We start from the raw sequence: 14,305 nt of genomic DNA on the forward strand, positions 1-14,305 counted from the left end.
TCTACACTTAAAATTTTCCTTAAATCAAATAATAAGAAATAAATATCACAACAGTGATACACATTGTTAAAAAGAGTATGAACTTTAAAAATCATAAATTACAATTCTCCTTTAAGCCCAAATGGGAATGACAGAATGAGTCTCATCTATGTTTATTCATGTTTTCTGTATTCCCACGGTCTTAACACTGGCATTTTTTCTATTCTTTCTTTTCCCATAACAATAGTGATCCACAGAGGACCATTTACGGTCTCTTCATATGAGAACACACTTGGGTTCTCTTACTGTGATAAAACTGAAAAGATGAGTTCCTAGTGCCTATGTTAATAAGGTCAGGTCTTTTTAATTTCTTGAATTATTATTTTACTCTCATAAATTACCCTTGATGGGCTTGGTCAGCAGAGTTATTGGATTAACAGTTTTCTAGACATTTAAGACTGTATATGTCTGAGGAGAAAAGAGCATTGCTTATTCAGGTTTTTGTTATATTTTAGATGTATTCAGTTCTCTCTCTGGAGGCTTTCCAACACAGAATATACAGTCACCATAGCTGAATGAAATCCAAACACCATTGTTATGTTAATGACAATAACAACAACAACAATAATCCTATTCATAAACAATAAACAACATCTTATAATACTTATTAGTAAAAATACTCCTTTTATTCACACCTATAACAATAAACCAACATACCATTTACCTGTAAAAGCCCAAACAACTGTTCCTACCTGAATACACTAAAAGAATTACAGAATAGAATAAAAAATACTTTGTTGTATGTATTTTGAATATCGATGTCTTAATACTATGCCAAATAACAAGAAATAACATAAAATTAATTTGAAAAGACAGTAAAAATAGACCTTTTAAGGCGTTTATTGTAAGTCTGATTCACAGTCCTGAAAGCAGCTATGATGACCTATTTTCAAAACAACTTCTGGCATAGATTTATTTATAAAATATGAATGAAGAAAACCACTGAAATACAATTATGCTTTAAAAAACAATTGAAAAAAGTTTCAGAGATACTGATAGGCATTTCTTCTGACTTCCATATGAGCACACAGTTTATAGAAGACTAGTTGGTATAAATATGATCACAACTTTCTATAGATGTCGTATTGTTATCTCCTATCAGCATGGTTTTTCAAGCCTGATATGTAAGGAGATACTTAGCTGATCAGCTGAACGACATAATTTCTTCAGAACCTGTCTAAGAACCCTTTATATTTCGACTAGTTTCTAAGTGGTCCCAGTGCCTTGTCACCTGAGTATCCCCTGCCTCTCAGTTCCAGAAAACTGTACTCAAAGGACCTCTACAGCAGATTAGTGTTTTGATCCCAGCCCTTATATCAATGCTTATACCAATACATGATTCCTTGTGAAGCCACTTACCATGTGAAAACAGGAACTTGATGAGATAAACTAGGGAAATTTATAAATTCATTAAATACATTAATTGCAAGTTTTAAACATCTGGCATTCATGTATAACACTAGTGTCCAATATTTTCTTTAAGAGGTGCCAATGGATGCTTAAGACATGCAAAACACTTCTTCATGATGTGACCTCACCCACCCAGCATGCCATCACCTTGTATCACTGGAGACCCAGAACCATACACATCCTTCATCCAGGGCTGATATGTGGCCACAGGTTTGCTTACCGTGTGACCCGCATGCTCACATGACCCAACTATATAAATAACGCATGTGCCAGTCCTGTTAGGTGCAGCCACATGTGGCCACCAGACCAGCCCCCTCAGGAGTGCTCTCAAATAGGGCAGCAGGTGTGTGATAACAAATGCACAAAACAACCCATATCCAACAGATACACGAGGGGCCTTTTCGGAAGGTGGCAGCAGGAGGTGCACTAGCTGCTCTCGTCAGGGCAGGCACAGGCCAGCCCTGAGCAGCCCAGGGAGAAGGGCAGCTGGCCAGAGCCATGCAGGCTCCCCTGGTTTCTGCGGCACCTCTAACAGCACTGAAATACAGCTCCTTTTTCAAGAGTTTTTCAGAACACCCCATTCACAGTCAATGGGTCGAAAAACCTTGAGTTCTTTTGAAAGAGTTACATTTCACATTCGTCCCTGACTTGAGCATCTAATCAGCAGTTAGGCAACTGATTGGATATAACCGAGAGAAAAACTTCACATTAAGAGTCCCAAGTAACTAAGCACAGTATTTAAATCAAATCTAGGCAACCCACACAACACAGATTCTCTCTAGTGCTGAGAAATTCTTGAACAGCATACAAAGAGCTTAGATCATTCATTTAATATATCTTACAGAACTAGTCATGTAGTGCATTGTATTCGATTTGATATCCAAATACATCAATACAGTTACATACCTGTGTACTATCACATGAGTAAAATTTAGATTTCTAGGTGAGAAAGTGGCTATGTTTTTTTCTTTCCCAATGAAACGTTTCCCAGATCTGTATAAAGATGACTGCATCTTTTACCTCATATTCATTTGAACCCAAAGAAAATAGAAACGTATATGAAACTGCCATTTCCATGACCCGCGAGTTCACAAAACATAAGACTGCTGCAAAGACTGGCCTAATGATGGAGTCATCAGTGTTCGCATGATATTCAGAGCTTTCTCTATATATGTTCTTTCCCCTCTTCTTCATTCTCTCATCTCAGATCACATTAAGACGCACACTCAAGCTCCCTGCTCTCTTTCTGTGCTCCTCCTTCTTCTGGACTGCTACCCCTCTTCCTTACCCTTCTTTTCCCCTCTGTTTCAGTTTTATTCTTTCCAGGTACTTTAAATCCCCTTCCTACAAAAGTTTACTTACAAAATTCACCACAATTTCTGACATTGCAAATCATCATTTTGCTCCATTTACTTGTACATTATCACTTGGTTTCATGATATAAATTGCAAACTTCCCAGAGAACTTAACAATCTCTTATCAATGTTTGAATGGTGGTTAGCATAATGGAGACCTTCAGATGGGACCACACACAGCTAAACACTATAAACCTACGTTGAACCATATGACAACATTACAACAGTTTTGCTTAAATACCGAACATACAATATATCTTAGTTATATACCTTGAAATATATAAATGTATACGTGCATAACTATAGAAATTCCTTAAACACTTATATATATATATGTCATTTAAATACAAGTAATCTTTTTCCATGTAAAATACACTTGTCCTATATAGCTTCCTTAATTGACAATGAGAGCTTTTCAGAGTGCATTATATGGATTTTCCCTGAAATAGGAGGAATAGAAAAAAATGCATAAGATTTTAAATTCTTCAGGCATCAAAGCAAAAAATCTCTCACTTTTTCCTCGGTAGAATATTTCAGTATCAAATTTTAACAGATAAACAGAAATGAGGAAAATTTATACTGATGGTCAATACGCTTGTAAGCTTAAAAGAAATTAATAAATTAATTAAAAAGTAATAAACCAGTTGTGCTAAATAAATCAAATATGACATTTTTTTTCCAGGAAAATTATTTCCTTTCAAAAGAAGGATGTATGTTCAAATGTGGGAAGAAAAAAAAAAAAAAAAAAAAAGCATGTTGAAATACGCAAACACTATTTGTGACAAAAGCACAGGAATTTTGCAACATTTCAGTGACCCTTCACAAACTTGCAGTAAGGATTCCCCCCAGACAGAAGTACAGCAGCTCATGTTGGCTCCTGAGAAGCAAGGAATTAGTGCATTATGAAGGTTTCAGGAAGCAGAAAATGAAAGCCTCAGTCCAACCTGAAAAGGATCTTTGCTAAAAGAAAATAGTTTAGTAAATGTGCAGAGAAAAAAAGATGTTTGACCATTTTCTTCATTCCGTAGAATACGTTGATTAGGCAACTTCAACAGAATATCCAAATGATTAAACCATAATACATACACGTTATGTACATTCAAATGATAATTTGGGAGGAGAAACAAAAATCCAGTTCCTACCAGTTTGGCTGAGTTGTGATGTGCTACGGCTTTTTCGTGAGAGACCCACAATAGCAACCATCTTTGCACCGATGCTGGAGCGTCTCTTTTTGCTACCACCGCCAACAGTACCCACGGCCGTGTCCGACTGGCTGCCATCATTCTTCTCCAGTGTGTACATGTCCCCACTGATGCTGGTGCTCTTAGTCATGTTCTTTCCTGAGGTGCCCATCTGTCTGCTTTGCATTTTGGACGTAAAGACACTGTCAGCCAGTAGATGGATAGCGCAGACAAAGAAGAGTAAAAACAGGAAGACAGAAAAGGACAGGTTTCAGATGGAAAGTTTTGGGAGACTGGAGGGTAAAATCAGCTAATTCACACAGGTAGGGTTTGGTTTTTGAGAGGTAAAAAGGAGCAATGTTAATTCTAGGTTTCTGTTTGGTCTCCTGTAAACATACTTGACTCATCAAAATTTTGTTTTAAATAACAAGTTCTTATTTACTGATTGTCTTAAAACACATTACCAGCAAAAGGATATAAAATAATTAATACATCCATATATATCATATATACAATTTTTGCTTGGGAAATTTACACTTCTTGCTTGGGAATTGTTGCTTGGTGCCCCTCTTCTCACATACATACACACAAATAATCTATATTCCTCTAGGACACAGATACTTGATTCATTACTGAGTGGAAAAGGCTATCAGTCTGAAGCCTAGCTTTGGTTTTAAACATCCAGACATTTAAAGGATACTTTCAGTAAACTGGTTTAGCTTAGTTATCCTACAGTAATGAACAGCTGTAGGTTTTTGCTCCCCCTCTTCAGCAACAAATACATGCATTATATATGTATTTCATACAACACTTGGCCAGTATGTGACACAGATCATCATTACTGATTAAATGCAATTTAATTCTAGGATACCTTTGGTACCCATTTGTAGACTGTTTCTACATGCTCTATGTGGCTGCATCTAAATTATCTGCTGCAGCATTTCACAACATGTCCCAGGGAGACCTGGGTCTCCCAGTGGTCCAGGCTAAGGGACCTTTCTTTTCTTTCCTTTGCACAGAAATTACAATCTACAGTGATGACAGCAGTACCTCTGAAATTCTGCCCTGACATCTAACTGATAAGTGTCTGGACAAAATCCACACCTGCAACCTTTTGAGCACATGTGGGCCTGAGGATAAATAGAGAATGAGCTTTACTATTCTGTTCAGAATAGTGCATCTCCTTAAAAAGATTTTCAAAAGAATGCAACAGCTATTCCTAGAGTTTTACTGCTCCGCAAATGTCTCTAAATACTAGTGGGTACAGCCATACTCTTTTCCCCTTACCTAAAATGACCTGAATCTATTTAAAAAAATGAAGGTTTTATGGCTTCTTTATGTAGTTTTTATAACACATGTTCTGTTTCAAAAAACTTATCTAGGGAATTAATGCAGTGCCCTCAAAAGCAAAGGGATCACCAGGTCTCTTTCCACTGATTCAATGGGAACTGGGGTAAGGCATCAGATCTGGAACAACAATGCAACTATTTAAGATATCTGAGAGGTGACCATAAAGTGGTCTGCTCGTTAGCTGACAACTGCATGTGCATGAAGGCACAAAACGCTTGGAGTTAAGCCACAACTCAGAGGAAAACATAAGAGCTAGTTTATAGAAGTGGACCTCTACCATCAAGTGAAAAAATATTGATTGTGCTTCTCAAGGAATTTATAAGGCAAAATATGAATGAGTGTTTGGATCAACAAATGAGAGGCACAAAACAAAGCTGAGAGCAAGCCATAGTGACTTTGCCTGGACAGACAGTAACAAAAGACTGGAACAGAGTGTTAACCTGAAAAATCTTTTCTTATCCCTTTTTAACTCTTTGTTATATGCTAGCACACACTGACTCACATTGGTACAGTTATCACTAAGGAAGGAGTGGGATAGGAATGCCGGTGAAGAGGAAGGCAGGGAAGATATAAAAAAAAAAAAAAAAAAAAAGGAGGATCTGTATTGGTGGGTCTTTTTAGCACCATGATAACTTGTCAGATGATAATACCACATGCTGTAATTTTTTTCAAATTAACAACTTTAGAGATTGCTTCACAGAAGCAAGATACCACAGAAACTAGTTCTGTTTCCACACTACTTTGCATTATAAGAAATACTAGAAATCTAGGAAGAACAGTGTTGGGAAGAGCTAGTATCTTCAACTTTATCTTATGCAAAATGCTTCTAAGAATCAGAAAATAAGAGCCCCTTATCCAGTAACGCTATTGTTAACCCAAGTTCTCTAAGGAAATATGATTAATGCAACTGTGTTTTCTGTCAGGACTCTGTCTTTTCAATATTTTAAAAAATCAGTTTAATTTTGAAAGGAGTAGAAAACTAGAGCTATTTAGTTTCTAAAACTGTTTTGAAAACAGATCCCTGGAGAGAGATCTTATGAATGTTCCTTTGGGGTATGATTGTAGTACAAGTCATTACTGAATCTCTGTTATTTCATGTAGGAGCTCATTTGCACACACAGGCTAATAGGGGAAGTAACATTTTTACTGCTTGCAGAACAACCTGTTCCAATGATCCGTTTTTCAAGAATGATATTCAGAAAATCAGTGGGTTCATGTCATATAGAAAATAGTAATTATGACATTGCTTTATAAGTGATATTAACATTTAAGAAAGGTCTTATAACATAGCCGTGAAAACAGAAATACTATTTTTTCTCATAAAAGTTAAACCGGGGAGAAAGTTCCCATTTCCTGAGTCTAATGTGCCTTTGAGGTGCTTTGTGTATCATTTGCCAAGATGTATAATTCTATTTATGTGCAATGGATTACAATAGTTACCCCTGTTAAAGAAATCAACGTGCTTTAAAAAGTTGGCATGCAAACAAAATTGCTATAATTTCAATATGAAGTTAACTATGAAAGTACTATGCATTAAAAAAATTTGCTGCTTGGCTGCTGTCTAAAGGCTTTCTGTATCAAAAAATGAAGTTTTGCTGTGTACACCTGCAAACAATAAGGGAGATTTAATTTAGCCACTTTCTTTTGACCAGCTGAGAAATGTAGGAAAGACAATGCAAGTAAAGAAGAAGAGATTTAGATTTAGATTTATGTAGATATATCAAATACTAGTACAAATGACTAATATTGAAAGTTCATTCACAAAACTCTACTTTTTTTCCAGAGGAGTTTTAAAAATATTTGCTTTAATTAAATATTCAGGGTTTTTTTCATCCTCTCTAAAAGCAGCAGAGAAGACATCTTTTTTATGCTCCCAACTAGCAAACAGCTCCTGGAGAAATCCATCACATAGCAGTGGCTTTGTTTTTTGTCAATTCCTCTCTTAGCAAAAAAGCTTTGAGAAATCAGCACTAGAAGAGTTCTGAGTGGCTTATAGTACCTCCTGGTAAATCTGCAGTGGTCAGGAGCACCTCTGAACGCTTTCTGGTCATCCAACCCTCACTCACTAATTATTCTTGATAAATGCTTGGTATCCTCACCAGGGAATGCATCCTTCACCCAGACTGCCTTTTGACAGTGCCAGAAATGGATTATGTTCAGAAAATTTGGGTATTGTATGTCAGGTTTGGTTCCTTTCTGAGGTAACAAAAAGATGGACTTCAGAGTGAAAGGAAACAGAAATTACAGGAAGTTTTCTTTGCATGTACATATACACAAACATTATCACACACACACACATCCAGTTAAATATGTACAGCAATATTTTAAAAAAGTAATTTATGAGATGATATGAGTTAATGAATAGATATGCACTAAAAACATGGTTCTCAAGGTATCTTGTGAGATATAAATATTAAAAATATCCTCTGCAAAGAGAATATGCATCCAGATAGGGAAAAAAAAAATTAACTATGCTAGTCCCAATCACATGTGCATAATGGCATAACAATCACCCTTATTACAATCAAAACAAGAAGAAAATGATCACACAACCCCAGCTGTGTGGCAGCCCACAGTCTACAGCAATAGCAGAGTGAAGGTTTCACCCAGGCCACTGACTCTGGCTTATGCTGGCCAACCAGTCAACAAGAGCAGGGTGATGGGCACAGCTCACATGGGAATGCTGCTTCCTGCATTACCCCTAAATCCAGGAAACCACCTGGGGATACCCAAGAACTGCAGACAAGTCTCCCTGTTTGTGTAAGTATCTAGTCAGATGTTTCAATTTCCCATTGAACAGAAGAAAGGAAAGCTTTCTCTACTCAGTCTTCCACTTCAATCACTTTCTTTTCTAGTTTTTCTCAGCTGTGAGAAGTAACTTTGCACACTCTTCCTAAAATACAGTATTCCTCTGTAATCTCTTCACAAACAAGCAGAGGGAGTACTCAAATGCAAGTCAAATGACTAATAGCAGCTAAGTGTAAAACAAACCCTGAAATCTGATCATCAATTAAAACAGTCTTCTTAAAGCAAACTCAAGAGAGGTGTTAAATATTTTTGTATTTTCCCAAGTGATAATTATTCCAGTCATGGTCAAGTTGGGCATGTCAGCTTCCTATGTATTTCACAGTACATCTTCTTAACTATAATTGTTTGTGCCATCTACAGTATGGATAAATTTTACAGGAATATATTCTCAAAGCTGAAGCAGAAAGTTCTTCAAAACAAACAAGGGAAAAATAAGACTATAGGAAAGAAATTAGAGTAAGACATCTATAAATATCTGTAATTTAAAGCTGATGGTGGATACAACAACCCTAAGCACCAGATATTATGCTTAAAAATATACCATGCTAGCCAGCTGAGGAGAGTCAGGTTGACAGATACCTAATGACAGGAAATTTAATATGGTCTTTATTGTCATTGAAGACTCTTGTGCCACACCTATAGTAGTTAATAAAATGGCTCAGGCCTGTGTTCTGACATTGACAGCCTGAATACACACAGCTAACTTACACCCTTCCCAAAATAGGGTTTTCTCTGGCTTGCTGCCCAGAGGAAACAAACTCTGTCCCATGCTATCTCCTGAATTGTGCCAGGGCTGAAGCAGGTGCACCTTGTCAGAGTGTCCGGCACAAAGCTATGCCAAGGAGGACATAAACTGTTCAAACAATATGGATGATCAAGACTATGTCCTGGCCCTGTCTAGCTTACTGTTATAGCCTTAAATTCCTGGATGGTATTACAAATCTCAGATTGTTTTCAAATCCTGATATTTAACAGGCCAATTCTAGCCAATAAACTGTTTCTGAATCTTTTCAAAGAAAAAGAGTAATCAAGTACAAAACTGCTATTCATGCATAGCCTTCTGGAAAATGCAATGTTGTTTCTGGATTTCTTAAAGGTATTAATCTTCAAGATCTCTTTAGAGAGATCAGCTTGTTTTCAAACAGGAAGAGCAATTATTCTCTGGAATCAAATTTGCTATCAAGGTTTTCCAGACTCCTACAATACCAAATATTCAGAAACTATCTTGTTTTTCTCTCCAGTTTGTCAATATCTGTGCTGAATTACAGAAAGATTAGAAAATATTGGCAGAGAAACTCTCACAAAATACAACGCCTAGGACAGACTATTTGGAAATTTCTGGAGAAACTCTATTATCGAATTGATGCATAACCAGAGGAGAATACCTTAAAGTGGCTAAGGAAATCCTCTTAGAAGGGAAGCAAAGAAGTAGGTCTCATAGGAAGATCTTTGCTTTAGTCTTGGTATCTCCTGCTTTAGACAGACCATTTGCTTGATATCTGACTGAGAAGGAAAGCAACTGTTTGTGAGGTTTGAGTTAAGTAGAGGGATGATTTCACAGTGCAAAAGGATCCTGCCCCAAAGGCCCAGAAACTGATTTGAAGCCATTTTATATACAAAAGAATAGCTGGTAACTCTTTGCACCAGGTAAAATGGACTGCACTGTGGGCAAATGCTCCAGATCCTAGATAAACAGGTTCCAGATAAAAACTTGGTTTAATCAACATTTTAGGATGTTAAGAAGTAAAAAACAAGTCAGAAATTTCATGCAACCTCTCCCAATTTCTGACATTAGTGCTTTAGAAGTGTTTAATAATCTTACAAGAAAATAATAATTTTAGAACTAATTGATTGTTGGCTGCTGTTGTATTTCCCATGAAGCAGTTGCAGACACACTGAATCTTCATCATTTCATGTGTACCAAATGGAAAGTCTTGTCCTGTCGCTATAGTTAAAAACCTGCATTTTCTGATGGTGGCTTTTGAATCAGTTGCAAAGTTGGAAAACATCCCACGAGCTGGTCAGATTCTTGCCTACAAAAACTGAAACTTATTATAGCAACTGGCTGGTTAGTACAATAAGTGCCAAATTTCCTCAGGAACCTTTTGTTTAGGCCAGAAAAACAAAATAAAATGAAACACAAACTAAAAAACCCCACTGGTACCTGGGAGTCATTATGTTTTATCATGCCTTTTGAGATTTACAGTATGTGGCAAACTAGCCAGAATGGGGACGGAGGAACTAAAGACTCTCCCAAAAGACTGAAGACTCTTCTAGTGACTCTCCTGAAAGCTGTTACAGCTATAAAAAGCAATTATGAAGTCTCACAGGTTAGAGAACTTCATTAAGATTCTTGCAGGCATCCTATGTTGTTGCACAGGACAGTACTGCCCATTCTTTCTGTACATTAAGCAATCCAAAGGGCAGCAACGAGAAAGGCTAAACTGGGAAAATACATTCACTTAGTCTTTCTTCATAGACAAGAAATAGAAATGACAAATTGGCCCAAATTCAAACCTTAGGATACCACTGTCATTAAACAAAATACAGATCATATCCTTTCAGACATCCTCTCCTATCACCTCATTTTTCTCTCCTTATCAAAATGATAATTAGACTATTGAAAGTTGAACACCTTTCTTTCCCTGTATCTCATTTGTTACATAATATCACAATCCATCTGCCAGCTCAAAATAAGTCCCCCATAAGAACCCCAGACCTGTTGCTTAGCTAGTGACTTGCTGGACTAAGACTGAAAGACCAAATTTAGACTGAACTGTAAGACTGATAGACTAAAATTATTACGACAATCTTGATTTTTTTTTTCCACTTACCAACAAATACACTTTGCTAAAACCAGTATTATGAAGCACAGACATTATCCCAATCTACAATATTATTAATATTTTTAAATGTGAAGGAGAAGATATCAACGCTATCCATTGTACTATATATTGCTGGTCAGATTTCTGAGGATTCTGTATTTTCACAGTTGTCTTTACAGCAGAACTGGAAATGAAAAACATGTAATCTTGTTGCTCTGTCAAAAGTGCATGTATTGGAGAAACAGATTTACACTTGCGTTATTTGGAGGATCTTGCAGGTTTCTTTTTTTCCCAATGCAAAGTCAATATTACTACTTCCCTGTCATTTAGCTTAGTTCTCTGGTAATGATCCCTAAAGAAAATAAAGCACCTGCAGTAGTAAATATACACTCTGCCAAGTGTGGAGTACAGCTGTGTGGTGTGATGTCCTAGGGAAAGGATTTTAGCAATTTTTCAATTATTGTAATTATTTTCTGATACATGTCTCTTGTGAGACTGGAAGACCCACTGAAGACTTTGTTTACAGCTTTTTACAAGCAGGAGAGGAATTTTAATGACATTCTTAATAGACTTCTCAAGTCAATTGGAGAGGGTCTCATTTCATTAATTTAACAAAAACAGCATTATGGAGACAGCTATGATATAGGAAATAGCATTTCCATGGGAACAATGCTTCTAGCCAATGCATGTATTCATCTGCCAATTCACACCAAAGAGAGACACTGCAGGTTCAAAATTATAATAGTCTCTTGAGATTCACTCGGTCAAAAATTATCCTGTTAACTTGTTTGTGATATAAATCTCCAATAGCTACTGGACTAACTTAATTATTAGGTTTATTTTATTGAAATTACAACAAGCAAGACGGTGGGAAACAATAAAGCAGTGATTATAATGTATTTTGTTATGTATATTCCTATTCAAAGAAAACTTGTGTGCACACCTCAAAATAAAAGTAACACTATTTTTATATGAAGTATCTGTTTCAAAGGTCCCTTTCATTACAAATCAGAAATACTTCACCTGTTACACTACATAGGTTGCCTTTAACTGGATCTTCCCCATCTGCTACATATCAAGCTCTCATGCTGTTTTATTATTATAAATTAATAGATGTATAGCTTTTTCTATATCCTGTCTAGCATGCTTTTTTAAAATAGGAACAAATTTCAAAATTACCAAATAGTGTCACAAAAAATGAGTGATGAGAAAAAAACTCTAGCAGAAAACTGTTTCCAAACACTAGTAGGTGAATTCTTCACAGAGCTTCAGAGATTTTTGTTAAAAGTTCTCACCATCTCTGAGAGAACAACTGGCCATTTTTTATATAAAAATACAATTTATAAGTTATTTTTATTTATAACAAATTTAAATTAAATGGATGTTATAATTAAAATATTATATTTATATTCATCTACTGCTGAGAAACTTTCAAGTTTTCCTTTACAAAGTTACAGAAAAGCTTTATTACCCTGCTAACAGTACTGAATCTTTGCAGAAATCCCTTCCTCTGATATGGTGAACTGAACCAGCCATTTACTATGTGTGAATGCAAAAAGAGGCTAGTGAGAAAACCAGCTGCAGTTCAAGTCTTGCATTAGTCAGCTGCCATATTCATTTGTAAATACAAGCAGTCCATATGAGCTCTGAAGACTTGGCAGTAAAGTAAGTAGATTCCAAACAATGACAGAGTCAGTTTTGAATAACATTCAGAATCTCTGAGTTTAGAAAGCATCCTCTTTAACCCAGCCTGGCAAAGAAGCAGTTGCATTTGTAAAAGCAGGTTAACAACATGCTTGCCAAATTAAAACTGACAGTGTGCAACCTGATTTAATTGTCTCTTACAGAAATGCACCTTGCATGTACTTAATCTGGAAGTTAAATTTTATGTGCTTATTCAAACATACTGATGAATTACAGTCTTCCAACAGAGATGGAAGAGAGTGGTCATTACATTTTTCTGTATTAACACACTTACTGATTTTGTTCCTTGCAGGCCTGAAAAGAGCTCTATGAAATAAAAAGCAAGCAGAGAATTGATAAACCAGACTTCAAATCTGCTATGTGTCCAAGACCTAAAACTACCAGAGAAATAATGTAAAATCAAGTTGAGACAGTGAGAAAAATTTCAGACCTGAAGGCAGAAATGCTAGCAAATATATATTTTGCTAGCATTTGCTAGAGGTAAGAGACATCTATCCTCTATTGCCTCAGGGTAAGAGGAACCATGATTATCATCTTTACTTACTGAAGTGAAACTAGCTATAAGGAAGATTTTCCTATTTAGAAAGCGTATTGCCAGCTAGAAAACCTTGGAAGATAGACATGCAGGAACTGGGTAGGATGTGCTACTGAGATTACAATAAGGGGAAAATCACGTAATACGCAGGGAATAGCCAGATGTTCTGAAAGGACGTTATTAAAATAAATTGCTGTAGTCAATATGGATTTCACTATAGCTGCATCCATACTTCATTCTTGAAAGACTGGATTGCCTTGATTAGTGAATGTGGATATGCTCATGCTCATTGTACTGCTTATGTGTATGTGTGTTGCAGCAGGCATCTAAAGAAAAAAGCAACTCTGATGTTTCCTTCTTTCCTTGGAAATTCAGGTTGCTTGAGGATTCTGAAAAATCAGGGTCAGAATAGGCACTACTAACAGCTCACAAACCCATAGCGCCTCTCTGAATTGTTCCTTTGGGACTGAGAGCTAAATGGACATGAGCAAGAGATCTGAAGCCATAATTACCTCAGCAAAAGAGGCATTATCTGGGACATCGTGATCTTGCCTGTCTGACTTCTGTCACTTTGACAAAATGACTTTGAGTCACTTTGGGCTTCTGGGGAAAATTAGAAAAGCATCCAGAAAACTTAAGACCATCATAAAAAGAATGTGTTCTGAAGAAACATGGCTGCTATCTTTCTGAACACATCTCTGCAAACTTTGTTTTTCTGACCTGGGGAGGACAGGTCTATGACCAAAACTCCCTGCTGAGGCAGTGTGGCATTTTGCACACCATGCATGTTTGAAGCAAAGACTCCTTTACCTTTGGCCTCCATAGGAATCGTGCTCGTATTATGGCTAAGAGCTGGGAAGTGCTGGGTATTATGATATTTTTAGGGAAACACATAAGCTTATTTCTTACTCAGAGCCACCTGATTACACATCTCCCAGCTTGTTTAGGTAGCACATTATGGACTTTATAGACTAAGATGAATATGAATACCATGCAGATACAGTGATAGTACTGAACCAAACTGTTCAGATGATTGGTCAAATAAAATTAAAGTCAGATAGATGGTCAATGGCAAACCACTGGACCATCATCTTACCA

General features: G+C 36.5%; 1 protein-coding gene across 50 annotated transcripts in view; it reads right to left on the reverse strand.

Annotated features, from left to right (window-relative positions):
* The window catches only part of RIMS2 (regulating synaptic membrane exocytosis 2), a 489,731-nt gene that overhangs the window by 51,121 nt on the left and 424,305 nt on the right, over positions 1–14,305 (reverse strand). For 49 of the 50 annotated variants that reach the window (XM_074898586.1, XM_074898600.1, XM_074898596.1 and 46 more), the window contains one exon: positions 3,947–4,188. In XM_074898586.1, coding sequence (XP_074754687.1) covers positions 3,947–4,188 — 242 coding nt within the window. The remainder of the gene's footprint in view (positions 1–3,946; positions 4,189–14,305) is intronic. The other variant, XM_074898556.1, reaches the window with a different exon arrangement.

This window comes from Athene noctua, chromosome 2 (assembly GCF_965140245.1).
Source record: "Athene noctua chromosome 2, bAthNoc1.hap1.1, whole genome shotgun sequence".
Classification (NCBI taxonomy): Eukaryota; Metazoa; Chordata; class Aves; order Strigiformes; family Strigidae; genus Athene; species Athene noctua.